At 44.2% G+C, this 27,056-nt stretch overlaps 2 protein-coding genes and 1 non-coding gene across 4 annotated transcripts; all 3 read right to left on the bottom strand.

Moving 5' to 3' along the window:
• Nucleotides 1-1,875: 1,875 nt before the first annotated feature.
• Nucleotides 1,876-20,754, bottom strand: KAT14 (lysine acetyltransferase 14). Of its 2 annotated transcripts, none has more exons than XM_027664535.1 (10): nucleotides 20,213-20,754; nucleotides 17,747-17,865; nucleotides 15,573-15,694; nucleotides 13,678-13,859; nucleotides 12,706-13,125; nucleotides 11,236-11,807; nucleotides 10,560-10,696; nucleotides 9,863-10,038; nucleotides 6,323-6,513; nucleotides 1,876-3,688 (listed from the first exon to the last, which is right to left on the bottom strand). In XM_027664535.1, the coding sequence occupies exons 1-10, from the start codon at nucleotides 20,466-20,468 to the stop codon at nucleotides 3,515-3,517; spliced, it is 2,349 nt and encodes a 782-aa protein (XP_027520336.1). In that variant the 5' UTR covers nucleotides 20,469-20,754; the 3' UTR covers nucleotides 1,876-3,514. The 2 variants fall into 2 exon arrangements, with proteins under 2 accessions (XP_027520336.1, XP_027520337.1); XM_027664536.1 differs by having other exon boundaries at nucleotides 12,706-13,122; nucleotides 20,213-20,499.
• On the bottom strand, nucleotides 6,706-6,863 carry LOC113957326. The gene has a single exon (XR_003531130.1). It is a non-coding gene; the product is annotated as a U1 spliceosomal RNA (small nuclear RNA).
• Nucleotides 20,702-25,247, bottom strand: PET117 (PET117 homolog). Its single transcript, XM_027664540.1, has 2 exons — nucleotides 25,135-25,247; nucleotides 20,702-20,874 (listed from the first exon to the last, which is right to left on the bottom strand). Exons 1-2 carry the CDS (start codon nucleotides 25,228-25,230, stop codon nucleotides 20,725-20,727), a joined length of 246 nt encoding a protein of 81 aa, XP_027520341.1. The 5' UTR covers nucleotides 25,231-25,247; the 3' UTR covers nucleotides 20,702-20,724.
• Between the last annotated feature and the right edge of the window lie 1,809 nt (nucleotides 25,248-27,056).

Raw genomic sequence — 27,056 nt, 5'->3', positions numbered from 1 at the left:
CACTCCCGCGGGCTGAGCTCACTGTCCCTGCCTGGCTGGCTAACGCTGCCTGTCTGGAGAAGAAAGCAGGACGAAACACTCGTCTCGCTGGTTTTGCAGGGACGACCTGGCTACTCATCCGTCACAGCAGCGGGAGCTCAGATTCCTGAGCTGTGTGATGCAGCAGGCAGTGTTTGCTCACTGTCTCCTCCAGAAATAACGCAAGGGCTAGAGGGAAGCAACTCTGCGGACCAGGTTGGCAGAGACAAGTGATAAAGATGGCTTAGCTCAACCACTCACGAAGAGCTTATCATCACAAGCAGGTGGGTCTGCAAAGCAGCACATCCTCACACTATAGGTGGCAATGAATGGACCAAGCAGACTTTTGTTTCAGCCCCCAGTCTGGATCTGAAGTCTGAAAAGAAGCATTTGACACGTGTGCAACATCAGGACACTCAGGACTTCTCTTTCAAAGTAAACTGCAAAGTATTACTTCTACAAAATTAATTACTACTATGCAGAATGATCTGAGTATTTACCCAGCTCAGCTACAGCAGATGAATGGGCACAATAAGGTGACTACAGCAGGCTGCTTCCTGGTTGTGAGGTATCAAAGCTCAGACAAGGCCATGGAAGTGCATGGGCTTTTCTGCCCTTTTTGGAGCAGGTGAGGTTCCACCTTCATCCTCCAGGAAAATTTTGTTCTGTTAAACTGAGCTGTGTTTGGCAACTCTAATCGCTGCTACAGTCACTGCACAGGTCAGGGAAGCATGGAGTAGTCGTGTCATAAAGCAGGGTGGATGCCTGTCAGGACGCTGGCCTCAGCCTCCTTCCTGTCCTTGGGACTCTTGCTGAAAGCGGGGTTGAATTCCTGCTCACCCAACAGTGCCTCCGTGCTCACCCCTACAGCCAGTAGAATAAAAGCAAATGTTTCTTACAGCTTGAGTTGCCAAGAGAAGGTAACACACGAATACTGCAGTTTTCACTACTGTTTTTCAGATCTGATTTGCTGGGATCTCTTTGCAAGTCAGAAAGTTCTTGGGTCATGGCTGTTCACCTTTACCCTATCAGTGAAGTGATGCTTGAGTCAGCCACACTTGTACCCACCAAAGCCATTAGGATCATCAGGGAAGGATCTCATAGTAAGCAATTCATTAGGATCATCAGGGAAGGATCTCATAGTAAGCAATTCAAAGGCACACATTTTCACAGGCAGCACGAATGAACAGGGTGTGCAGTTTATAAAAGCACAGAAGGTAACACTTAATCTCCCAGTCCTGAGAGTGTGGGATATAATAAGAATAGCTGTTAACTAACTAATTTTCCCAGAAATATGGGCAAATTATTAAGAAACAAGCAAAATAGCGATACCGATCTCCATTCCCTGTAAGCTTTACTGAGCTCATTCTTACCAGTCTTCCTGAAAAAGGAAAACAGCTGAGGTGCAAAGGCTCAAAGGCATTTTATCACCTAATTGCCTTTGAGGATCTGGGAGTAAATGAAGCACCTGGATAAGACAAGCTGTCTGCAGCACAGCAGGTATCCCAGGTCTGTTATAACACCCTTTTCACTTGGCATTCTCCCTCTGAGGGACAAAGCCAGAGAGATATAGGCACAGAGCAAGCAGGTGCTCAAAATCTTCATGGTCACCTTTGAGAACGCAATGCAGAACTGGTCATCTTCTTCAGACTATCCTGTATCTCCCAGTTCTGACTGGAAAGGGACAGTCTGCTAAGGCCTGCATGGGTGTGGCTTCTGTGCTGGTGTCCAGTGGGGAAATAAGGAGTTTCTTGCCTGGGTCAGCTGCCCACACATCCTCTGTCAGCCATATTTGAGTTTGCTAGATTTCAATGAAATATGATGGAGAGATAGCTTAACAAACAGTACAACTACAGGTAGGCTTTTCGAAGGGAAGGGCTTTAATTCATTCATAAAGACAGGTATTTTTTTTCTTTCCAAGTACAGCTAACTTGTAACATAAGTAACATCAAAAATTTTCACAGTCATAAAGCAGGCAGAAATGTGCATGAATGTTAGGGCACACAACCCTTGGATGGCCTGTTTTTCCCTCCCACTACCACTGTTTTTGTGTTGGTGATGATGTACGTTGACTACACCAAAACATACTTTGTGTCCCTTTCTTTTCTGTTACCAAAATGAAGACTGTTAAGGCAACTTCTACTATGGCCAGATAGCCAACAGGTACACACAGTGGATTAAGAACAAAGAAGTCACATTTGGTATGTAGTTCTTTGTGGGCTTGATGTGAAAGGAACATCACTGTGGATGTGATCCGTATTTAAAATGCACAGACTGACCTTTCGTCAGTGCTGCTTTCTGTTCATCTGCAGTGAAAGTCAGGGAGAGAGAAGCCACTAAACTGCATAAAAGGAGAAGAGCCCACTACCAGAGAAACCATTTGGGGTTTGTATTTTCTTTCGTTCTTGGTTATTTCTATTTATTCTTTGCTCTCCTTTTTACTTATCCTTAGAACCACGAAATGACAGCTTGGTGCTTCCAAGAACTGGATCTGGCCTACCTCTAACCTTCTCTTCCCTCCAAAGCTGCAAGCAGATTGTTTCTACAAATCAGCCTGCATTTCAAACATCACCACACACTTTTTTGAGTTTCTTCTATCCAGAGTGCCTGTAGCAGGAGGAGGTGGATGCTGGAGCCTTCAAGGCCAGCTCTATGGTTAGCGGTGTGCCAACAACTGCATCAGCACCAACAATGGCAGAGAGGTTGTAAGATTTCAAAGGGCTGATTTGGCAGGTATGGTATCCTATCTTGCCTAGATACAAACCCACATGACACCTTGTTCCTAAACACAAAATACTGTGCACTGCAAGAACTTCACACTTGAGCACAGGGTCAACAAGGCGAAAGGAAGGCAGCAGAGAAGGAGCAGAAGAAAGGTGTCTTCTCTGAGCCTTTTATTTGGAATCACATGAATTCACACACTCTTTACTATTCCTAAAACATGGTTCCAGTACTATTGTTCTGGCACGTGTAGAGCTTTCCTAAAGTTACTGCCCAGCTACATGCACCAATATCTCATTTCTCTTCACAGACTCAAGACATGGTTCCTAGTAAAGCAATCAAATTACAGAAACACTGAATGATTTAAGTTTAGAGGTTCATTTTCGTTCATAAACAAAAAATGAAGTTAAAAACCTGCAGCATTTTTTTGACAGGTTTCAAGATTTGAAATTCATGGGGCTCCTCTGAAGTGACAAGTATTTTTTTGCTTGTTTGTCAATGAGGCTCTTCAAAGTAACAGTGCCAGGAAAATTCCCCGTAAACAATTTCAGTCTTCCAGTGGTTTCAGCATATCCCAGCTGGCATTTTCAGACCTCTGCCCTTGGAGCACAGGAATCAATCCTCTTGGATTGCAGTTTCAGCACACAACATAGCACTGTTGAAATCCACTGGTGTGTTCCAGCTCTCATGTGACAGCCAACATCCTGCACTGAAAGCTGTGGTAGTTTTTTTGACAGATTGGGTTTTTCAAAGATCCCCAGACAGCTCTGACAGATTAGCGCCGCAGCCTGAGAAAGAACGCATGCTTACACTCCTTGCTGTCCAAGGGGTAATATTTATCATAAAAATCCAAAATGTATTCCTCAGTCTTAAATCCAAACTTCTGGTAGAGCAGCATAGCAGGGTTGCTTGCAGAGACGTGAAGAGTTACGTCTTTGCCCATACAGGTCTGCCAAGGGAAGGGGGAAAGAAAAAAAGAAGATATCACAGTGAGAGAATGAGACAGCCTCTGGGGGAATGCGGAGGTGATGAGATTCATCAGTTCAGGTATTCAAGTTACTGAGGAAATGTGAGAAAAGCTGGAGGCCCCGACACAGAAATCATCACACATAGCAAGAGCAAAGGCAAAGGGAACACTGCTATTCCTTCAAGACTTTGTTTCTGGGAAACATGGACTCTCTGCCAATGAAAGCAGGTTTGGGATTATAATTTGTCATCTTTCCATTGTCAATTACTAAAGTAATTGTTAATTAAAAATAATCTCAGTGTACAGCACTGATTTCAGATACTTAACAACGGCCTGAAGAAAAGACAAAACATGCCAGAGGATCAGGCACCCTACTGCACTCCTCCCCATCAGCAAACAGAGCTGAGCTCTCTGTGACCACTGGAGCAGCCCCAGGGCATCTCTGGGGTGTCACACTAGAATTCCTATCTATTCCACCCAGCTCCTCTCCCATCCTTCAGGGCACAGCACTCCACCTACTGAGAAGGCAGGAATCCAGTTCAGACAGCAAACAGCATGGCTGAAGTTACCTTAAAGATACCAAATTATTTTAACTAGCAACACTGATAAAGACACTGAAGTAATTTTTTTTCTGCTTTCATCAAGTGTTTTAATAGCATTCTATGTATATGGAATGTATTGTAACTGTAAGTGGGAACAGTAAAATCCTTTAGAAAATTTCCAAGGCAGAACATTCAAAGGTAAAGCTCTCACAGGGGATTTAAGGAGGGAAGGAAAAGAAGAAATAATTCAGAGCAGGTTTTTGGGGAAAAGGAAGTTTGAATGAGATCATTAAGAAAATGCAGTTTGCTCCTCTGGGCCAGATGCATTAGAGGAGGGTAACTTCTGAGAGCAAACCAGTCACTACTATTTGCATCAAAACACTTCCTGTTAAGTTATGCTTTTCTCAAGAATTCCCCCCCAACCTCAGCCCATTGATCCAAAAATAAGGGAATTACTCTTAATCTGAACAGCATATGAAAGTGTCTCTAGCTATAGAGAGTAAACCCCAAGTCCAAGCAGGCTGCGAAGCAGCACAATCTAGTGTTTGGGGAACAGAAGGTCACAACCACCATTTAATCTCCTACGTGGCTAAATGCCTTCTACCACTGACAAAAAGTCAGCAATGGAAAAATAAATCTAATGTGAGCCAAACATAGTGCTGATCTCATTGCTAGTGAGCCTAATCAGCCTCAAATCTGTTTGGCTTTCCTGAATTTGGTAATTTTATGCTAGTCTACCTGCAAGCAGGATTAGGTTAATTTGATGTGATACATACTACAAAAAAGGTGTAAGGATCTTCTACAGCTGACTTGCCAATGCATCCCAACTCTGCTGCAGAGACAGTCTTCCAGAGTCCACCTGCTGGATCCCTGCAAACCTCGGCACATTGCTTGCACGTGTTCTCACTGGGTGTTGACATCTCACATCAAGAGACTACAGCTGAGGGCAATTTACTTCAACACACAGAGATGCTTGAGAAATGCAAGGAGTGAATTTAAAGTATATTGGTTAGTGGCCTGTGTCAACACATAGAGAAAAGAGGTGGACACTGCAGAGAGCTGTGCAGGTAGGATGGTCCAGAGGAGCTACTCTCAGTGAAAACTGCTCTTCCAAAGAACAGATCACTGTTCTTAAGGCTCTGCCAGCACTCCCTACCTTTCTTCAGCCAAATAAATAAGCGAAAAAACATTTTCAATTATGAGTTTTGTTAGTGCAGCTCCTCTTGACTAAAACAAGAAGTGTTTCCCATCGGCAGCTCTGCCATGAGAGTTCAGGGAGTGGTAAAACTGTGGGTCCTGAAGAGGCACACTTAGGCTATGAAAAGGACATATATCTGCATTCTTACTCAAAATTAAGCTGGCTTTCCTACAGTTTAATTCAAGAAAGTAAATGGAATTAAGGCCACTTGAATAACAGTACTGATTCAGAGATTTAATGAAGTTTTAACTACGTTAATACCACCCATTTAGTTAGCTCAGATTAATTATCCCAAGTGTTCCTGTGGAAGAAGGCCCAGTACAAGCTAGTTTGAACAAAGTGAATGAGGTTGCACACACTCTTTATTTTCAACTCAGCTGTATTTGAACCAGAGTATTAAAAGTCAAAGTGAATTATTAAGATCAGTAATTGATTTAATGCAACAGCCCTGGTCATGGAATAAACCTCCAAGTGTAGCCAAGAAATCTACAATAGATTCTAATTGAACCTGTCCACTGTTATCTCATTTTCTCCTTTAAACTCCACATTTACAGTATTACTTTTACATGAACTATTGACCAGTGAAGTTAATCCCAAGCCATTCAAAGTGTACAGCATCTTGCTAATTCTGAGGACCTGACCAGTATGGTTGTTCTTCTAAATACATTTTAGCTTCTGCTTTGGAAGTTATTTCCCCCCATAAATATTCACACTGGCTGCTGACAATCTGTGTGGGAGTGTAAGCAGAGAAAGGGAAAGGTGAAAGAGCCAGAAGGGAAGAACACTACACTGCTTACTCTCTAATATTGGCATGTGTGCACACAAGGAAGAAGGGAGAGCTAGTTCTTTGGCAGAGTCATGGGACCGTTTGATTACCTGGATAAGATGGTAAATCATGAAGGTTGCAATCCCAGCTCTTCTCCACTCAGGGTGAACTAACAGAAAAGAGATGTAAGCTTCGTTGTACTTCACATCTGGCACCATAAAGCCGAAGGCAATGATAACTTTCTTGTAAAGGACAACAACACTGAAGTCCGGATACTGCAGGCATTCTGACAAATCTATTCCTATGGAGAAAGGGAGAAACAGCAGCTGAAAACATTGCAAACCACTTGCATGGAAATTCCAGGGTTTAAGGATTCTCAGAAACACTCACTTGATCTCTTCCTTTTTTACCTTTATTTCAAAGCTCTGATATAAAGAGATCACAGAATCATAGAATGGTTGGCATTGGAAGAGACCTCTAGAGATCATATGGTCCAAAGCTCCTGCTAGAACAGTCCTCCACTACTAAAAATTATGCAGTCAAATTTCCTGCATTTTGGGAAATCACAGGGGTTGGGACACCTAGAGTGCAGGGGATGAACCTTGCCTTGGGAAAACCAGCTGCCTGGTGTCTCCCCTGCTAGGTATGTAAGGTAAAAGGAGATGATTCAACAAAACAGAGACAAAATACGACCTGATTACTAGCAGTGAATCTTGCATGGAGAAAGTAACAAAGCTAATTTCCTTTCAAATGACTTAAGGATGAAACTAAAACTTAAAATTCGCTCTCTTTGGAGGCAGCACACATGAAACTGGGCTTCAACTCTGGTAGCATTACCTGACTATGGTTCCTATCTCTTTTCTCCACCTTGCCTTGAGCTCCTACTGCTTCCTCTTGTACATACTCAGCTGCTTGTGGAGCTGCACTGTGATACCTGACCACAGCTTTCAAGGTTATCAAGACATCTGCTTTTAGCATGCAAATTCTCTAAGCTGGGGCATGAAGCAGCCTCTCAGGCAGTGGTGCTTCTGTGACTCAGAGGCTGGACACAAACACCCGAGGCTGGTAACTTCTGAGTGGAGTTTGTTACCTTGCCTAATCACCCTGCTGCTGCAGTCCTAGAGCATCTACACAGCATATTAGTGTCAAACACTGCAGTTCAAGACACTGAAGACAGACTGCTTGGTAATTTGAGTGGACAGACCCTAAACAAGACGCAAGACATAGTGGAGATGTACCAAAAATAGTTTCAGCCTCAGGTTGGCAATTGCAAACATACTTGGAATGTGGGGTAACAAAATAGCAGAGTATGTTTTCCAGTAATCACTCTTGATGAGATGCAAGGCTTCATAAGGTACAAGGCTTCACCAGGCACAAATAAGTGGGTGAATTATTGTCTTGCTTGATAGTAAGCTGGGTGGAGCAAGATGTGGGAAGAATTGATTGGCAATAGGGAGCTGTGTTAATTCTCTCAAGGCTGCAATTGCCTGTGGAGTGCCTTACAGCGTGTCTGTACAGGAACGCTTTCTTGCCTTGAGCACTGGCGTCTATGAAATGGTGCTGTCCCCTCAGCACAAAGTTATTCCTGTAGGAAAATGCTTAGCTCACAATGGTTTACCACTTGACTGCTTAGAGATGTTTCCCATTAGGGCATGAAGGCACAAGATACTGGGAGAGACAACATGGGGGAATCTTGTTTCGCAACAGCTCGTTTGTGGTTACTACCTGCAAACTTGTTTCTGCCTTGTGAGAAGCAAAAAGAGCTCTGACTTCAATGATTTGGAGGCGTAGAACTAAGGTCTGGGCTCATCCTACATGGTGAAGTGCCTAGATTTTATGAATTCGGTGAATGAGAGCATCACTATTAGGCAAATTAGCACACCTAAGATGTCATTCACTGATGATCCCCAGAGCCCACATGCTCCAGAGGCCTAAACTTAAGCAAATTATAGGTGTTTCTCTAAATAACAGTGCTAGTTTAATGAGGTTCACCCAGCTGTATATCCCCACCTGCCCCCCAGGTTGTACCAGCCCACTGGAAAGCTAAATCCTTTGCAACCATAAAGACACTGGGCTTTACCTCCTCAAGTGTCAACTCCTCACTTACCTCTCCTGCTAAAACAGAACCAGGGTGCAACGATCATATCTGAGCCTCAGAAATTTTTCACCACAGAAGAGATTTTGATTCCTGTTTGGAGACTGATGGGAGTGTCAGCTTTCTGATTTAATGATGAACAGTTCACAGTCACCCACACTCCTTATGTTAAATAAAACAGGGTGAGTCCTGAAGAACTTAATGAAGGTGCAACGCAACTTGACCAGAACTTCAAATGCATTATCAGGAGAGGAGAGACTATGACAAAGAGGTTCAGCCTCTATTGGGATTGCAAGTGTTTCTCATGAGCTCTGAAAGAGCTTGTGAAAAGAAAGGTGTGAAAGGCCCTGAATTGTACAATTTGGACAATGAGTAGCACAGAAAGCTCTGATCCTGACTGCAGTATATGAGCACTGCTGAACTACAAACCCTGCTGAATCACTATCTGCAAATCAAAACATAAAGCGAACAGTTACTTGGAATAAAGGTCTGTACTGTTTGTACTGGGTCTTTCCAAATTAGTCTGCTGCACTGTCAAAAGCTGATCCATGCAGTAGATGAACATCCCTATTATTATTTCAGAAGAACTAAAGACTGCAGCCTCATGACAGCCCCCATAAAGGGCAGCCACTGTCCCCAGAGAGCCTACAGTTCAAGAAATGACACAAAAATTCAAACCCAGTACATACTGAGGCTTGAAGAAATAAAGGACATCACAGTGGAGCCTGCAGTTTTAAATGCAATTCACAGAAGCACAGAATACCCTGAGTTGTAAGGGACCCACAAGGATCATCAAGTCCAACTCCTGTCCCTGCTCAGGACAACCCCAAGAGTCACACCATGTGCCTGAGAGTATTGTCCAAATTCTTCTTGAACTCTGTCAGGCTTGGTGCCGTGACCACTTCCCTGGGGAGCCTGTTCAGCACCCAACCACCATCTGGGTGAAGAACCTTTTCCTAATATCCAACATAAATCTCCCCTGACTCAGCTTCGTGCCATTCCCTTGGGTCCTGTCACTGGTCACGAGAGAGAAGAGATCAGTGCCTGCCCCTCTGGCTTCCCCTTGTGAGAAAGCTGCAGACCATGATGAGGTCTCTCCTCAGTCTCCTCCAGGCTGAACAAACCAAGTGACCTCAGTCGCTCCTCATGTGACTTCCCAACTTTCACTCCAACATATCCAGCTAATGGCTGCTAGGAAGAAACTTTCTCACAAAGCTAATGAACAGTAGAACTGTTTACTTCAGCCCCTGATTCTGAAAAATGTTTCACTGGATGCTTAAATTTAGTTAACTTCCAAACTATTAGACTACTTCTATTGGCATCTATTTCTGTAAGTGTTGTGCTAATTGGGGCTTAATTTCCTAGTTCTATATGATTTCAAGACACAAAGACACCAAACCCATGTCTCCATCTCAAATGCATTCCTGTGACATCAGATAACAGTTTTCTAAGAACCGAGCCAGACACTAACAGAAGAAAAATTTGGCCCAAGAATGTTTTTTTTCTGAACAAAACCACTTCCTTCTTAGAAAACCAAGAACTGAAGGAATCTTACCAGGCCAGAAGAATTCATGGCACATGGAGTTTATAGTGGGGATGTGATTAGGGCGAACATAGCAGTAATCAATGGGTGCTTCTGGCTCAGCCTTCCAGTTGAGATCATTCCTGCGTGGATATGCCTGGATTTCTGCCAGCAGCCTGAGTTTTGGGGGCTTTGTCTCATAATCACGCCTGTCAGGAACATGAAAAGCAAACACAAAAAGCAAGTGAGCAACAGTAACTGCCACTGTAGCTGAATGGGTACTGACCATGAAATATTTTCTGACATGCTCAATTTCAAAAAAAAGAGCAGTCTTCCACTCATGTGGGAAAACAACACCCAGCTCAGGAAAAATACCTACCCTTGTGTCAGAGGCCAGGACACTTCCCACATCCACAGCATGCCCAGCCAGCCTCTCCTTACAGCAGGAGCAAGGAAATCATGGTTCTGACCCAAGAGCACATGCAACTTGGATTGAATGACTATGGCAATTCTCTCTCTGCCCTGCTCTCTCTTGTAGATTACCCTTCCCAATGCAATCAGTTTAACTACTCAGCTAAGTAAAACTATCCTTTTAAGGTTACCATAGTTACCATAGGGTTACTGGGTTGCTCTTTGAGGAGGGGCCAGGTGCACTGCCCAGGAAAGGTGTCCTCTCAGTGGGCTGTTGGTACACAAGCCAAGAGCAAACTCAACCTCTGATCATCTGTACCTGATGTAAGGTTTCAAGACACGGGATGTGTAAGGGCTAACAACACTGTGGTCTGTCAGCAGGTCTTCTGAGCCTACCAGTCGATACAGAAACTTTGTTGTCTGCTGTCGATATCCCTTCATGGCGGGTAGCATAGTCTATACATACAGAAAAATGCAGAACATTTCAGGAAGATTAGTCAATGATTTAACACATGGGGGATTATATCAATGGATGCAGAATAAGGGCCTTTCAATGTGACAGGATGGACTGGACCATGATGGTCCCAACTCTGTGAACTCTGCTGTGCACTCAGATTTAGTGCCCAAACCTATGAGCTGCCCTCATCACTCAAAAAAGCGCTGCAAGTTATCTCCCTCCTACGTATTTTGTAGAACATTCACCTGTTTAGGTACTTCCAGACCTCCATCATCAGCATTTGAGCAGGGCTGGAGTACAAATACATCAACATTTGTGGTGCTGACACTGATAGACTGTTGTGCTGTACAAGCATGTCTCAAGAAGAAAGGGGCTTAAGATAGCATTGGTGAGGACACAGTCCCAAGTCAAAATGAGTCTTGTTCATATAATCCTTTTTATTTTGGGAATCAGATTACCTCAATGTGACACTGCTGTCTGTAGCAAAAGCTTTAGAATAACCAGTGCCAAAAGCTCACTTAGATTTGGAAACACTCACCTGGTATCTATCCAAGATCCTGAAGTCCTGGCTAGTAGTTCTGTATGTTGTTTGCCCTGCTAGGGACCTGGAAACACCTCCTTCTTTGGCTCCATAAATCCCATCAACCAAGAGCAGTGCAGCATTCACAACTTGGTCCAAGTCAAAGAGTGGCAGTCCTCTTTCCCTCTTGGCCTGCCTGACTAACAGCTTGCGCCTCAGCCTCCGGGCCTCTGGGGTCATGCTCACAGCATTGGGACAGGCTTCAAGTCTCTTCAGCAGCAGCTTTTCCTCATAGATACTAACAGAGGTATGCTTGGGAGCTCTGGGTTTAGCATCCTTCTGCAGCTGTGGCTTTCTTTTGTCTCGTCCCCTCACCTTCAACAATGTGTTTGACTCTTCAGGATCTTCACTGTCACCTTCCATCCGTTCTGTTTTTTCTTCTTCACTCTCCACCTCTTGCTTGATCTGCTCAGCTGTCTTCACTTTTTTTCTGCTTGCTATCAGAGTGCCAGCACTGGCTGTCCCACTGGGAGGGGGCACATACTCTATTCCTGGATCTATGACTCCATCTCCTTCCATTTCCTCATCATCTGTTAAGCAGATCAAAATAATCCAGGGAGAAAAAAAAATTTAAACATCAAAACTCCATTTCAAAAAAGATTGTCACAGGACTCTTCTGCTAAGGAAAAAAACAATGTGGTTTTACCCAGCACACTTTGTTTTCTATATACTTCTGGATCTCCTGATTTTGGACAGGAGACGCTGTAAAGAGTCCAATTTCAGGACACAGAATCAATCCTATTCCTAAAGTGTCTTGTAGTTCAGCATCTGAAAACAGAGCCCTGTCCTGAGCTGCAAGCTCATGCTCTTTGACAAATGTTAAGTTGCTGAAAATTCCTGAAGACTGGGGATCAAATGGTCAAGCTGGAGAGCTGCATCTTCAGCTAGCATATCCTGGAGAAGTTCTGTTCCTCTACAGAACCTCACTATTTTTCCTGCCATCCAGAAGTGCTTTGGTCTGGCTCCTTAAGGAACTAACAGCATTCAGCCTGCATCACTGCTTTGCAATCAGACCCAAATTCAGCATCTTTTAATCAAGATGCTCAAACTTATAAATCTACTGGGACATTGGCACGAGAATAAAATTTCTCCCATTAAAAACATTTGAGAGAAAACTAGAGTTGCTATCTAACAGTGTAATCTGTGTTGCAGTGAAATGCTTATCCTGAGTGGTGCAGCAGTTGCCATGTGAAATCTACCCACTATTTATTCAGGATCCCTCAGAAAACAATAATGGGGGTTTCTTCTGGCCTTAAAAGCTGGTAATACAACGATGGAAAACTAGTCAATTCTCACACTCAGTTAAGACAAACAATATTACCAGTTACTTTCCATCTTACCTTGAAAAGATCCTGCAGTTCATTGGGAGTATCTTCCTAGAAAACTACATGTGGTTCATTACTAAACAAAAAACATGGTGCCTCTTACCGTGAAACAGAGCCTGTGGTGGCATGACATCTGGGATGAGATCTGCTTCCGAGAGAAGGCTGGGAGTAGCTGAATGTGAGGCTGGAGTGCCAGGAGCAGAAAAGTCCAGTGATGGAGAAGGAGAAGGGCTTGTCAGAGGTGTGCGATCTGATGAGCTCAAGGAGGAGAAGTCAATCACCTCTCCTTTCTCAAGGACGATATCGGGACGGCGGCAGCGACTGGTGAATTTAACGGGAGTGGAAGAAGTACTCCGGTCCAAGAAGCCGGCTGCCTCTTTCTGGGCTCTCCGAATATCCTTGGCTTCCTGAGTCCGAGATCTCTTCTCCTTCAGCTCCATGGCTGATTCGACTGGATTGCGGCTTACCCGCTTTCGGAGTCCTTCCACAGTAATGATGGGATCCAGGGGTGGCTTTGAAGCTGCTAAAAAAGTAGTTTGCTTATTCTAACAGACACTGAGCTCCTGCAGTCACCGGATACATACTACACGTCCAGAAAAACACACTGAATACAAACCTTAAAAGATGTATTTTCAATATGTTCAAGAAATTCACTCTGGGACACGTAGCATTAAGCCAACACACAACTAAATCCTCATTAAAGCCCCAATCTTGTTCCTCTACACAAAGGAGAACTTGCATCTAGTGACAAAAGTCAAAAGACATTCCCCACGGTAAAGAGAAGTAGAGAAATTCAGCTAAATTCAGGGGATTTCAGCTAAAAGAGAACAACACAAAACACTCTGCACAAACTTAAAAATCCTTTAAATCAGTAAGCACAATGCAAAAAGGTAATAAAATATAACAGGCTTCTCACACTACACACTACACTACAGTTCTCTTGAGTCAACCCTTACATCAGAACAAAACTAAGAATCTGTCCCTGCACACAAACACATGGTTTTAACTGGACTTTTCTCATGGCTTCCAGCTCTAGACCAGCTAGGAACCTACACACCATCAGGGACAGAGTTACCTTTTGCCTTTAGGGCAGATGCAGACAGCTTCTCTCCTTCAGGTTTCATTGTTGGGGGTTTGTTGTGAACCAGTTTCCACCATCCCGGTTCTCCAAATTCCTGTGCCCCTGAGCGGAAAAACAAGGGGCTCCCCACAGAGAGACAGCCAGCAACTGTGCTCCACCATGTTGAGGTCTTTTTCCTATGGTGGGAGAGAGGAAAACAAGTGTTAAGTCCTCACTCGCCAGCTGTGCTTTCATCCTGGAGCCTCCTCCAAGACAGAAAGGGCAGAGTGCTTCTGCCACTGGCACTGATGCACACACACTGAACTACTCTGAAGCACATTTTTGGCCACTTGGAGGCAGGGAGCTGCATTTAAGCCTTTCACTCTGCTGGGCAGTGTACTCTACTGGGTATATGAGTACTTTTTGTTCCTTTAAGAGCTGGTTAACCAGTTAACCAGGGATAACTAGGATGTCACTTGGGGAAGAAGTGAGAAGAATTATTAAAGAATTGCCCCTGTAGCCAATAACTGAAGTACTCTCCTGGACACTGGAGAATCTGGTTCATGGTGCACAGCCTAAACTCATAGTTGCACAGGATGTCAGGATTCCTTCTTGCCTTTGCACACCTCCACTGGCAAAAACTTCCATACTCAGGCAAGGATTGGCTGAGCAGGTATTTGCTGCTCTCCAAGTGTTGCACTTGCACACCTTGGGGTACTCAACCTCATAGGTGGGAGATTAAACTCAGGTGCCCCAGAGCAAAGTCTAGACTGTTACAGTAAGTCTGGATAAGCTATATTTTAATATGCCAAGGAAGAGAAGCATTGCATGCCTTGAACTGCTACAAATCCGATGCAGCTGTCTGTGTTCCACCAGTGCCTTGTCCAGGCAAGCGGGGAAACTGTCTGAGGCCAGTAATCACTCGTTTGAATTTTAATCAGAGCAAGGAGTGCCCAGTTCCCAGGGCAAGTCTCAAAAGGGAACAGCAAACCCTGGGAGGCAATGGCTCCCTTAATGAGGGACAGTGGGCCATCAGCCTGTCAGGGTCCCTGTGATTACCAGAGAGGACAAATGCTAATATTTCTGAGAACAAAGCAAGGAGGCACAGACAAGCAATGAAAGCAAAGCTAAAGAGTAAATTTTGCTAGGGAGGAAGGCCAGATGTTTACAACAGAGAAATCTCTGCTTAAGAAAAGAAGCTGTGAAGTCAATCAAATTTACAACTTGGAAGGCTTGCTCAGTTCCTTTCCTGGCTTCATAGCACATGCATTAACAGTGACACTTATGTTTGACAGCTTCAGCATGCTCAGAAAAAATGTGCCGTTCACCCATACAGCCAAGGCTGTCCTTTACAAGAGGGGTTCCTACTCTGACAGCTTCTTTACACACAATCAAAAACATTTCATTGGTTTGTAACACCTTCTATGTAAAAGCCAAGATCCAAAAGTATTAAGATCCAAACCAATCTAAAAGGTGAAGCTCAGTTCTTCTTGAAGAATTTGGTCCTTGCAAGCCTTATAACCAAGTAATGTGGTACTTTGCTGGACCACAGTTTTGTCCTTGAAGCCTTGTAATACCAGGACTGGCCCATCCATTGTGACTATTTAGAAAAACTCAAAGGCTTTGCAGGTTCACATACTACCTAAAGGAAGATAAGAAATAATTCAAAATACATGCATTTGTATTGTTTTTGTGTGACATTCTTGGGGCTGGTTTTCCCCAGTAAGAAATATTTTTTCTCAAGAGTACCCCCTCATGCCTATATTCAGATTCTCAATATTAAATGCTCCAACTTTCTCACTAGTAAAGCTCAACAGAGATGTTGCCAAATTAACCAGGTTCTTGTCCATCTGTATAACAAATTCCTTTGGCTCACCAACCAGACCTTCAGGCAAACATCACGTCTTTACCTGTTCCCTAATAGGAAAGTCCAGTGTTTCTCAATAAAAGCACAAATATCTTCTTTCCATCTGAAGTACCCCTGACGGCCCGTTCCTTCCAGAGACAAATTGTACATTGCCAACATGACGACCTGGAACAGAAGGTGTTGGATACAAGTGAATCTTTTCAGCTTTCTCTGCTGAACTATCCCCCACAGCTGCCACACACGCAGATCTGTGCTCCCTCGTAAATATCTTATTTTTGCAACATCTCATAGGCAACTTCTGCAATCCATCTTCTTCTTGGTTTCATGCTGCCTGTTTTTGTCTTTCTCTTGTTAGATGCACATTTGCCTACAGATTTCTCCACCCCACAGGAATAACAAGCTGCCTCTTTATGCAGGTTTATGCTGAGACACAAAAATTTTGCAGCTGTTGTATAAATAAATTACAGTACAACTGTGCTCTGAAAGTAGTGTAGGGAAACAGTCTTTCAAAAAAAAAAGTGGTCACAAGTAATCCTACTATCTAATCAATCAGAGATATAATAATCTAATCCATCAGACGGTGGTCTTTCTAGACACCTATTTTCCAAACTGAACAGACTGTAAATGCTCTGTAAAATTAAAGATCTCCTAATTGTTCCAGGTATGCAAGAATCAGGTTTGTCTACAGGTGATCTTCATTAAATAGAAACTGTTTACACACACTTCACAACCAAATTCATTCTGACCTGTTACATACCTAAACTAAAGGGCAGGTGTGAAAACTATTGCACCTCTTTTAAGTAAATCCCAGGTGACCAACTGTTAATTACATTTACTTAATTCATTTGAATACAACTAAAATCAGCTGGGCTGGGATCATCTTTCAACAACCACAAAGTTTGGTACTACTTCCAACAAGGACTTATACTTCACCCTCAGAGGAGTCTGAAATGTGTTTTTCTTAGGCAGATTGGTCTCTTCACAGTGGACCTTAGCTTTCTGGGATACACTGCTGAACACATCAAAATGAGGAAATATGGATAGCTTTCATGTCCCCTGCCTCACAATCCCTCTTAGTTTGGTAACTATTTAGGATTTTGTGGTTCTTTAAATCATGTGGGACAGTCTCAGGACTTCAAAAACAATTCTCTTTTGAACTGGCTAAAGATAAGGATCTGTTGAGGCTACGTACTCTGACAAAAAAATACAGAAATCATTGTCCCCATTTTTTCCTGTTTCAGATGAGTTAATTTGACCCCTTCCCTCAATTCGGCTTATCAAGAAGCAGCAGGTCTGGCTGCTGGAAGCCTAGGGAGGTAGTCATTAGTCAGCTTTCTTCCTCACCCATTTTGATTTTGTCTGCCCCTTCCCCATGCCACTCTAAAGAGACTTGAGCATAATGCTAGAAGCCTTTCCTGTCCAAATTAGAAGCTTGCTGAAACTCTGCTGGTCTGCCAGCCACAGACTGCTACACCAATCTTTTCCCCTGCACTGGCCACCATGAGAAAGCACTGTAGGAGTTATAACTGATGTTTTAAATTATCTTTTATGGGACAACACACCGCTACTGTCCTAAAGGATGCAAACAGATGTCTTGCACATACTGCCCGATGTGGAAACACTCACTGCTGAGCAACAGCTACTGCCTGATCAAATGCATTTTCAGCAGAGGCAGCCGGCACTGCCTGCCTGTCCCTCAAGTGCCCTGCACATGATGTGCATCAGTCTAGTACCTGGTCATTGCTGTATAATGCAGATTATTTTGATTGCTCAGGTATGCAAGTCACTGTAATAGTGAATTACACCAAGGACTCTTGTTAGTGCATAAGCAGCCAGGCTGGAGCTTTGTATTCAGGGAGCTGGCAAACTTTTTGTTTCTATGTTGCCACTTCAGTCATTTCACATTTTCTTATATACAAAAAACCTGCTCATGCCTGGCAGCTAAAATCTGCCTGAAGCCATGAATTCATGAGCAACATAAGGAGAAAAAAAAAAAAAAAGAAAAAGTAAGGAGAGCTGTTTATATTATTACCTTTCAATTTACCTTCCAAATGCTCAAGTTCTCATATGCAGGCAATCCTTAGCTAATTAATTTCTGAAGTTCATGCGTATGCTTCTTTCTTACTGATACTGATCCCCCTTTTCTGTGTAGTACATACACAACAAACAATTTAAGAAGTCCTACGGTTGTTCTGCTGGCACAAACATTTTACTTACCTGTTGCCACGTTAATCTCAGACGTTCAAATTGCTCCTTCCCATCTTCTGAGCAATCAGAGCAAGTAAATCTGAAAAAGTTGTCTCCTTTCAGGTAGCTGAGCTGTTCTCTCAGTTGACCTAAAATGAAAAAGCAAAAATCAATTTCTTTGTCCTTTTATAAAAAAAAAGTGCTGCAAGGGAAATTTGGATTTTCTCCAACATCAGGCAGAAAAGTACTTTTCCGAGGAAGCAACGGACCATGCTGTCATGGAAGGCATAGATTCATTTCACTGTTGCAGCAGCCAGTAGTGACCAACTGAAAAGCACAGGCATCAAAAACAGGTATTCTACATAACATCTGAATGTAGGTACAAAGCCAAGGATTTCTTTGATTCTGCAGCATTTCTCATTCCTCCTTGCTTCCCCTAGATAACCTATAGACTTCAATACATAACTGTTTTCCCACACTACTCAGAAAAAAAACCAAACTGACCTGTTAAAAAAGGTATGCCACTGCAAAGGCTATCAGTATATATATTTGTTCTCTTCCATGTCATCTTTCCACTCACTGCTATGTGCTTTTACAGCTCTCTGTTCCCTGATACTGAAGTCAGATTGCCAGTCTCTGTTTCCAGCAGCCTCCAGGATACACTGCAGTGGACACGGAGTGAAGCTTTAACGTGTTTATTTCTCCTATCAGGAGAAATTGAGACTGAGAGCCAAAAGAACAGCCCACCACTATCAAGAAACACTTTTTCTTTGTGCGGTTGATGTATCAGATCCCAAATCAGCAAAGTACTTCAGCATACACATTGCTCCTTAAAGCTAACCCCGCATAAAAGTTTGTCTGAACAAAAGCAATAGAGCCACCTGTAAAACCCCACACATTCAAAGTGACAGGCTTGAACTCTATGTTTCTTCAGAAGAGAAAAAAGAATAGATTTAACACATGAATCAAGGTTTCCAAACTCACCCAGAGTTAATTTACAAAAGTATGAAAAATTGAAAAATGACATCACAGGACAGGGAAACAATTAAAGACTACAGTGTTTCTGGAAACTTGCACACAAAAGGTATTTCACTGCAAGTATGTCATCTCTTTACTGTATAACGACACCAGATCAAGCATTTTTAATGTATGGATGCTCTACTTCCACAGTGAATTGCATAATTTAACTACCCACACTTCGTAGATTAACAGAATTTCTAAATGGCAATTTAATGTAAAGAAGTGATTATTTGTGTGAGCATGTTGGCAATTTTCAAAAGTGACAAGTGAACTCCATATAACTGAGCCATTAGGGTGAGTACAGTTTTTCCCTTTTACATTTATGTTGCACATTTGTATCTAGTTACTGTTGCTTTGCAATTGGCTTTTTTTGCTCTTGGATTTGTTCCACAGCAACTGGAGAGAGGAACATCTTTGTAAAATAAAACAAACAGAGTGTTAAATCAAGCACTCCAGTGTAATTCATGCTACCTTTAACTCTGCTCCTTTTATTATTACATTTAAAGTTAATATTTCCCTTTACTGCACAGTAACTTAATAGTACAGTGCTGGTTCCATTACATTAACATCTCAATACTAACATGCCTTGAGAGATTTCTAAGCTGTAACTTTTGGCAAATTCTAAGAAGGCAAAAAGGGCAGCTCTGACATATCTGGAAGGCAGTTGCCACCTGAAGAGTTCACTGTTTCTCTCCACAAACAAAAAAACCCCACAAAAAACTCAAACCAAACAAAAAACCTCACACCAAAACCAAAAACAATCAGTGCTTAGCAATATCTGGCTTTTGGATCTAATAATGGATCAGATAACCCAGAATTTAATTAGTAAAGTCATCTGTTATGCTGCTAACAGCATATATCTTAAGTCAAGCGCCAGAGCAGAGGGATCGAGTTCTGCGGCTTGCTCCAAACACCTTCCAGAGCTGGCTGCTGCAGGCTGGACATGTTTCTGTGAAAACCAACTCAAATTCACATTAATGGGAAAACCATTAAGGTTGAGATTTAGGCATTTACTCCACAGATGTGACAAATCAACAGGAAAAAATAAAAAAGCAACACCATCACAAAGTCCTTTTCTTCCACAGAGCTTTACAGCAAGGGTCATTATTTTTATCTGATAGAGCAGAGAGGCCAATTTGCTTGGCTAAAGTTCCCTAAACAGCTGCAAGACTTGGGAGGATGTGCGTGGTTTTGAAGTCATACCCTTGTTCTCTGCTAATTAAAGAAGACAGTCTGACTTCCTTACAGAGAATGCCGGCTTTGGACATACATAGAGCTCATGGATCAAAGTATCTAACACACACCACTGCCACTGGGCTGCAGGGCTCCATGCAATGCCAAGCCTTTCTCCAACATATGATAGGATACAGCTAAACAAGGGCTGCCCTGTAAAACAGGTATGCAGGACAGCACAAACAGCTTGCAAACAACAACCACAGGAATGCAAGTGAGGCACAACACAACGGGCAGGCTTACTTGCTGGGATCCACTTCTGGCACTTCTCGCAGTAATAGGACATCTCCTCCATCCAGGATGCTTCACCTTCATCACTGTTTAGAGAGTCCCCACTCTGGTCATGTGATAAATCCACTGAAGCCTGGTCCTCAGACTCGACAATCAGGAGAGTCTCCCCTTCTACCTCACCCTCCTCCAGGCCCTCTGAGGTGGAGGTCCTGGTGGCTTCATCATCGTGGCGACTGAGCAGCCCACTCATGTGAACGTTATTAGCCATCCTAGATCGTGTTTGCAATAATGAGCTATTCCTCCCCACATTGACCAGTCACACTGGATGTGCCAACCAAGTCTCCACAGTATGACAGAGGAAATGTTTTTTGTCCACCCTATAGTTTTAGGGAGTAGATTATAACCTGTACAAAATAAACAGTCTTTCACAGATTATCTCTGTTAGTTAAAAAAACTTGCAAGTAGTTAGGTATGAATGATCTCCAAACGTTTTTAATCAAGCCTCTAAGGACCCAGGCCTGTGCCTAGGACTTCTGGGAACCTTTTTGCATTAGCGCCTTGTCTCTTTCTTCCATAAGCTGCTTTGTCAAAGCAATCTGCTCTTCTAACAGGCGAATATTCTCCTTTTTCTGATTTTGACGCTCAAGATCTCTGAAAACTCCACTTCGCAGCCTCTGAAAACACAAGATTCAGGATTTATCACAGCTCTGTGATGCTGAATGTGATTAACCCCCACCCAGGCTCCAATCCCTCCTGCACAGCTGTTCACCACGCTGCCTTTGCCACAGCCACTTAATGTGGTTTGAATCTTCAGGAGCTGATATCAATATCAATAAGCCAACAGCACTACACCAAAAAAGGCTTTATTTGCACTCGCTTCAGATGGGTGGTTTTACTAAATGGTAAAGTTATTGAGCAAGTAAATGCTATGCACCTGTAATTCCCATGCCATGCAGGATGGACGTCATCTATAGCACCCTGTTATCTCTGCCCTAAATCTTTACCAAATTGGAATAATATCCTCAAAACTTCTCTTCTTGGAGAGAATTTTGTGAGAAATTGGAAATTATTTTGAGAAAAACTGCCGTGTGTCTTCACCTGCCTCATTCTGCTCATGTCTTAATCTTAAAAAATACCCACAGCCTCCTTGTGGCAAGTTCTTGAAAAAGCAAAGCACTTCATCAAAAAATATCCCCTTTACCTAAAATTTTCATTATAAATCATATAAATACATAACATATATATATAAATAAATATAAATACATAACATGTGCAACACACACCAGCAGCTTTCAAACTGGCATGTAAGCCCCCCAAAGGGTGTAAAAAGCCCTAAGAAAATCCCAGCTGCTCTTTGTTTCCTGCATATGCTTCTCTCTCTCTGCTACCTGGACATTTTTATTCACATCAATACTTTGATAATTAGGTGAAATGTTTGAACTTTGTATCTCACCAGGGGAATGTTAAATAAGTGAAACCAAAACTGGTGAGATGGATTGGAGTAAAGGATCGGAGGGACTAGCTGGGAACTGGCTGCACTACTCCAGATATGCACCACTGGGGACAGGTGAGGCAGCAGAGCAATGTGATGAGATCAGACATGGGATATGTGACACTAACTCTGAAAGGAAACAAGGAACCCCTGAAGTGTTTAACCAGTTGTGCAGAAGACATAGAGCTGAGATACAGTTCCCCAGCAACTTCAGCTGAGCACAGGCACTGCTGCTGCCATCCTTCCAGCCCCATGCTCCCAACACTGCTGTCCCACCCCAGGGCCAGACATCAGAAAATAATGCTCTGCCCAGACTACTTTGGTGGTTTGGCTTAAACTCCTCGGGCAGGCAACGTGGTTTCACATATTCAGACACTTAATAGATTTCAAAGCAATAGCTATAAACTTGTCAGAAAATAAGATACACAAGGATAGAAATATTATAAATCAGTAAAAACATGAAATGATTGTTGAGAGCCAGCCCTGGCTCACATCTAAATCATGCTGTGTGATCACAGTCATGCTTAGCACAATTAAAGAATCAATCTTTAGCTGAAGCTTAAAGCATTATCTACCTGCCTAATTTACCAATTCATGTGCAGTTTGGACTCAGGAATGAGAAAGTTTCCACAGGTATCAAGGTTAGCCACTGGACACTAGAGATATGAATAAATTATTTAGCCTAATGGCAAAAAAAGATTAATAATTTATTCAACCCATTTGAATGATGCCAAAATGCACCTGCAAATAATTTATTTGAAAGCTGACCCTGAAGTTACTTTAGATGTCTGTGATTATTATTTGGCATATTCTCACAGAGTTTTATTCCTCATCTAGCATGCCAATAACTGCACATTTCAAAGGCAATTATTTCTCCTGTTAAGATCAAAATAGAAAGGCTTTGTTTAAGAAGCAATTATACCTTGTTAAGAAAATGCACAGACGCATACATCAGCCAATAACCAAAACTCCAGAAATTAATCTAATAAAACCAGTTCCTTCCCATCAGCTTCTATTAGCTACACTCAGGTTATAAATTAGTAATTGCTGAAGACAAAGTTTATCAACTTATTATCACATTACTATTAGTTAATAGCAATAAAGAAGTGGGGAGATACAATGTAATTGAACAATTACACCAAGAATGTAATCTTTTTGCCTTCACAAAACACAGCTATTCTGCAATCTTTGAGATGGTAAATGCATTTACTTTGAAAATGCACAGTTTGCAAAAGACATCTGTATAATTTGAGTACCACAAGTGACAAAGAGCTGTGAAAAAGTTAATCTTCTCACCTTCCTCTATTCTTGGAAGTTAGCACTGCTTGTCTTCTGCATCAGCTTGCACATGCAAGCTCAAATCACTTTGGGCCTGGCACATCAATTTATAAAAGTCAAAAGTTTATTAATCTGCCTAAAGATAAATCTGAAATGATCCCCACACCAGGACTGTAAAATATCCACATTATTTATTTTTTTTATATTATCTAAATAACTGGATCTCTAAAACATGAAGCTCTTATTGTCTGACTTGACCACAAAGAATTATAAATAGAAAATCTGAGATTTCAATTATAAAAGATAAGCTTTGAGTCTTGGTGCTTCTGAATAGCGATTTAAAATTAAGTTAAACTGATGGCTGTGGAAAAAAAAAAGAATTGAGTATTTTGGATTCACTTCTGCAGCAGCAGCATAATAAGGGATGTTAATATCCTGCAAACATATACAGTTTAGCACCATATTCAGCTTTTCGAGACATCACTTTGAATTTTAGAGAAATTGTTTGTGAACCCATCCCCTTATGTACAGGCCAGGCACTTCTGAAGTCATGAGTTCTCTACATAGAGTTCAGGGTTGTGAAGTCTATGGGCTTGCCCATGCCTGGGTGTATGGAAGAATGGCAAAGAACAGACACTGGATCTGTCATTCAAAACCTCCAAAATGTTTTGTCATTGACCAACTCGATCTTTTGGCCCCTCCATCTCTAGGACACTCAGCAAACCTGCCTATCTGCCAGCAGCCTGGAAGAAGCGACACTGATACCCTGCACAGAAATGGCTGCTTCCAGATCTGGAAAAATAAGTTAAACCAGACCTAAGGGGAGAAAGCTGTCCACCTGTTTGGGAAGCAGAGGATCTCTCCAGGTAGAAGCTTGCAGCAGCCACCACAATTGTAACAACCACAGCAATTCAGTCTGTTGCCCGAGGTGTTACTTACTGCATGACACATAGATCCTGGCCTGACGGTGTATTACTTATTTACCTGTAAATTCTTTTATGTTATCTCTACAGAATAGGAACAAACATCTATCACATGCAATACATTCATTACACAATTGTACAACTTCTAGTCCTGGGCAGGACTTCTCTGTACTGGGACTCACCATCATCGGACCTGACACTTTTGGCTGTGGGCTCTCACACACAGGGTGCCTGTCAGGAATTACCTGATCTTTGTAAATGTAGCACCGAAAACTTCCCTGTTTAATTACCACATGGTGTTTCTGACAGCTTGCACTCTGCCTGTCCTGTCAGAACAAGAAGGGAGCCAGGCCAGGCTGCATGGCACAGAACAGCCCTTTAGCAGGATGCATTTGAGGAGCTGAGGAAAAGCAGAGCACACGCACTGCCAGAGGAACAAGCACCAGAGGGACAGCACAGCCAGACAGGGAAGTGTCCTGGAAACACTGCCAGGGTGGTGGCCTTGGGCCTAGAGGGTGCAGGATTACATCCTTCCTGCATGCTGGCTGCTGGAGAGGGAGGGAAGTGCCTCCACCGAGCCTGTCATGCCTCACACTGGGGCTCCTTGCTATTAGCCCCTGAAGGGAAATGCACAGGATGAGATTAGGGAGCTGGTGCAGCTGGTGCATGGAAAGGGCAGATGCCAAGGCAGGAAAACATAGAGAAGAGGTAGTTCATGGAAAGAGAAACACAGGGGGCAGCGCAGGACAGGCAGCTCTGGTGGGGCACTGCAGTGCAGGTGCAGCTCTGGCCCCTGGGCGCCAGGCTGGCCACACCGAGTGCCTGCAGCCCCGTGTGGGGCACTACGCTGGGGCATTGGCTCCCCACCGGGCACAAGAGGCCTGGGCTGCCCTCGGGTGCGGCAGGGCACTACAGGGATGGATGAATGCATAGATGGACAGATGAAGAGACAGATTGATAGATGGAGGGAGGGATGGATGGATGGATGGATGGACGAAGGAAGGGAGGGATGAAGGGAGGGAGGGAGGGAGGGAGGGAGGCACGCCGCAGCAGGGACACGTGGAACTGAGGCTGCCGGCCCACGGCGGTCACCGAGCAGGGTAGGGTGAGGCGGGGAGGGGCGGGGGCGGGGCTTGCCCGTCGGGGGACAGGTCAGGCCCCGGCGGGGGGGCGGGGCCGCCATGGGGGCGGGGCAGGGCCCCGCTCGCCCCCTCCCCCCGCGCCCTGCGACGCGCACTCACCTCCAGCTCCCGGCGCTGCTGGACGTGCACGGCCACCACGATGGCGGCGGAGAGCAGCGCGGAGGTGGCCAGCGCCAGCCAGGAGCTCCGCGACATCGCCGCGGGGCGGGCGGCGCGGGAGCAGCGCCGGGCGGGCAGGGGTGCGGGATACGGCGAGGAGGCGCGCTCCGCCCCCGGCCGAGCGCCGAGCGCCTCGAGCCAGGCCCGAGCAACCGAGCGCCGATGCGGGGCGGGGCTGAGCACAAGGAGGGAGGATTCGGGAGCGGCTGCTGCCGGCTGTCGGCACGGCACGGGGAGCGGAGCCGGGGCTCCTCGGGGCCGCGGGAGGCTTGTTGCCCTGCTGGGCACTTGCACCCTGCTGGTGCAAGGCTGGGCACTTGCACCCTTCTGGCTAAAAACTCTGACCTGGGGTGCTAAAGACGGGCCTTTGTTTCATCAACGCTTCTACTGGGGAGACGGTGCCCGACTGTGCTCGGCCGTGCCCGGCTGTGCCCGTGCCTCCCGGTGCCTTTCCGGAGGGGCTGTTGGCTGGAGCTTCCTGCCGGCGTTCGCTTGCATTTCCAGTGCGGTCGCAGCTCTAAAACAAAAGAAAGGAGGTTTCTTCTGAGTACAAGAAAGATTTTTGGTTTTACTGTGTGAAGTAAAACAGTTCTGCACTTACTTGGCCCAGAAAACCCGAATTGCATAAGACAAACATCTGGAGAAAGACACTCTTCAGTTGTTTGATTTCTTTTCATTGTTCAGTGTGTGGCTCTAAAGCCCCATCTTTGGCACTTTTTCATGCTCCGAAGACAGAATTATTCCTCTCCCTGGGGGCTTTTCCCTGGCACCTCCTCACTGGAGTGTGTGAGTGCTTCACAGACAGAGAAAAAGTTATATTTCCAATGCTCCTGTGTGAGAACAACAGATGGCTGTCATGAATGATACTGATCCACCATGTTCAGAGGTGATCCAGGCCTCAACTAGAAGACTTCAGCCTTTCAGGGCACTTTTGCCCCATAACACTTAAAAGCAAACTTCTCCCTGGCTTCTGTGGAGCAGACAGATGCTCAGCCATGCATCGGAGAACCTGTCAGCGCTCACTATCTGCTGCCTTGCCACTCAAATGAGCATAGCAGAGGCGCACAAGAGTGACTCTTAGGAATGTATCAAACAAAAGGATGTCTGCTGGGGAGGGGGGATGTACCACGAGGTCTCTAAAACCCTGATAGAAGTCAGGGAACAACCATTCACTCTTTCCCACAGCGAGTGAGTAAGAAGCTTAAAGAAAGCAGAGGAAGGTTGCACTGTGCAGGACTAAGTGGTGGAAGTCATTGCCCTTGTACTCCAGAAATTGGACCTACCTATAAATTCAGAAAGGAATTGTACAAATTCCTGGAGTACCCTTGATGTCTGGATGCTGTTTTTGTCTCACAAGCTCCTTAAACCACAAATGAACGAGAATGTGGGAGGTTTGTTGTGAAAGATGTAGGCTTATTCCTGACTCCTTCCTGTGCTTTTTTTCTCTCCAAGCATCTGCCACAGCTCACTGCCAGGCAGTATGGTGGGGCACAAGGAATCTCAACCTCAGCAGGTGCCTGAGTTTTTTCCATGGTAGGTCAGGTGTTCCTGCTCTTCTCCCTTCCTCCCAATAGCTGGGCCTTGTTGAAGGGCTTGCCTTCCCTGCCATGGCCCTGCTCTTCTGTTTTGGGGGGTTACCCTTTTTCCATGCTTAGGGTGAGCTCATTCAGGGAGGGAACCTTTTCCAAGCCCAGCCATGGACCAGATGGTCTGGTTCAAAACCCTGCAGTAGCAACAGGGTGGCAAAGCCCATTTTCCTTTTTCTGAGACACTTTTCCAGCTGGGTTGGGTAAGCCCACCAGAGGCACACTGCAGAGGCACAGAAGTGGGGGTGGTGGAGCAGAGAGAGGGCAGGAGTGCCC

Source organism: Corapipo altera, unplaced genomic scaffold (genome assembly GCF_003945725.1).
Source record: "Corapipo altera isolate COAL_440 unplaced genomic scaffold, ASM394572v1 76, whole genome shotgun sequence".
Lineage (NCBI taxonomy): Eukaryota > Metazoa > Chordata > Aves > Passeriformes > Pipridae > Corapipo > Corapipo altera.
This window is presented reverse-complemented; position numbering and strand designations above follow the sequence as displayed.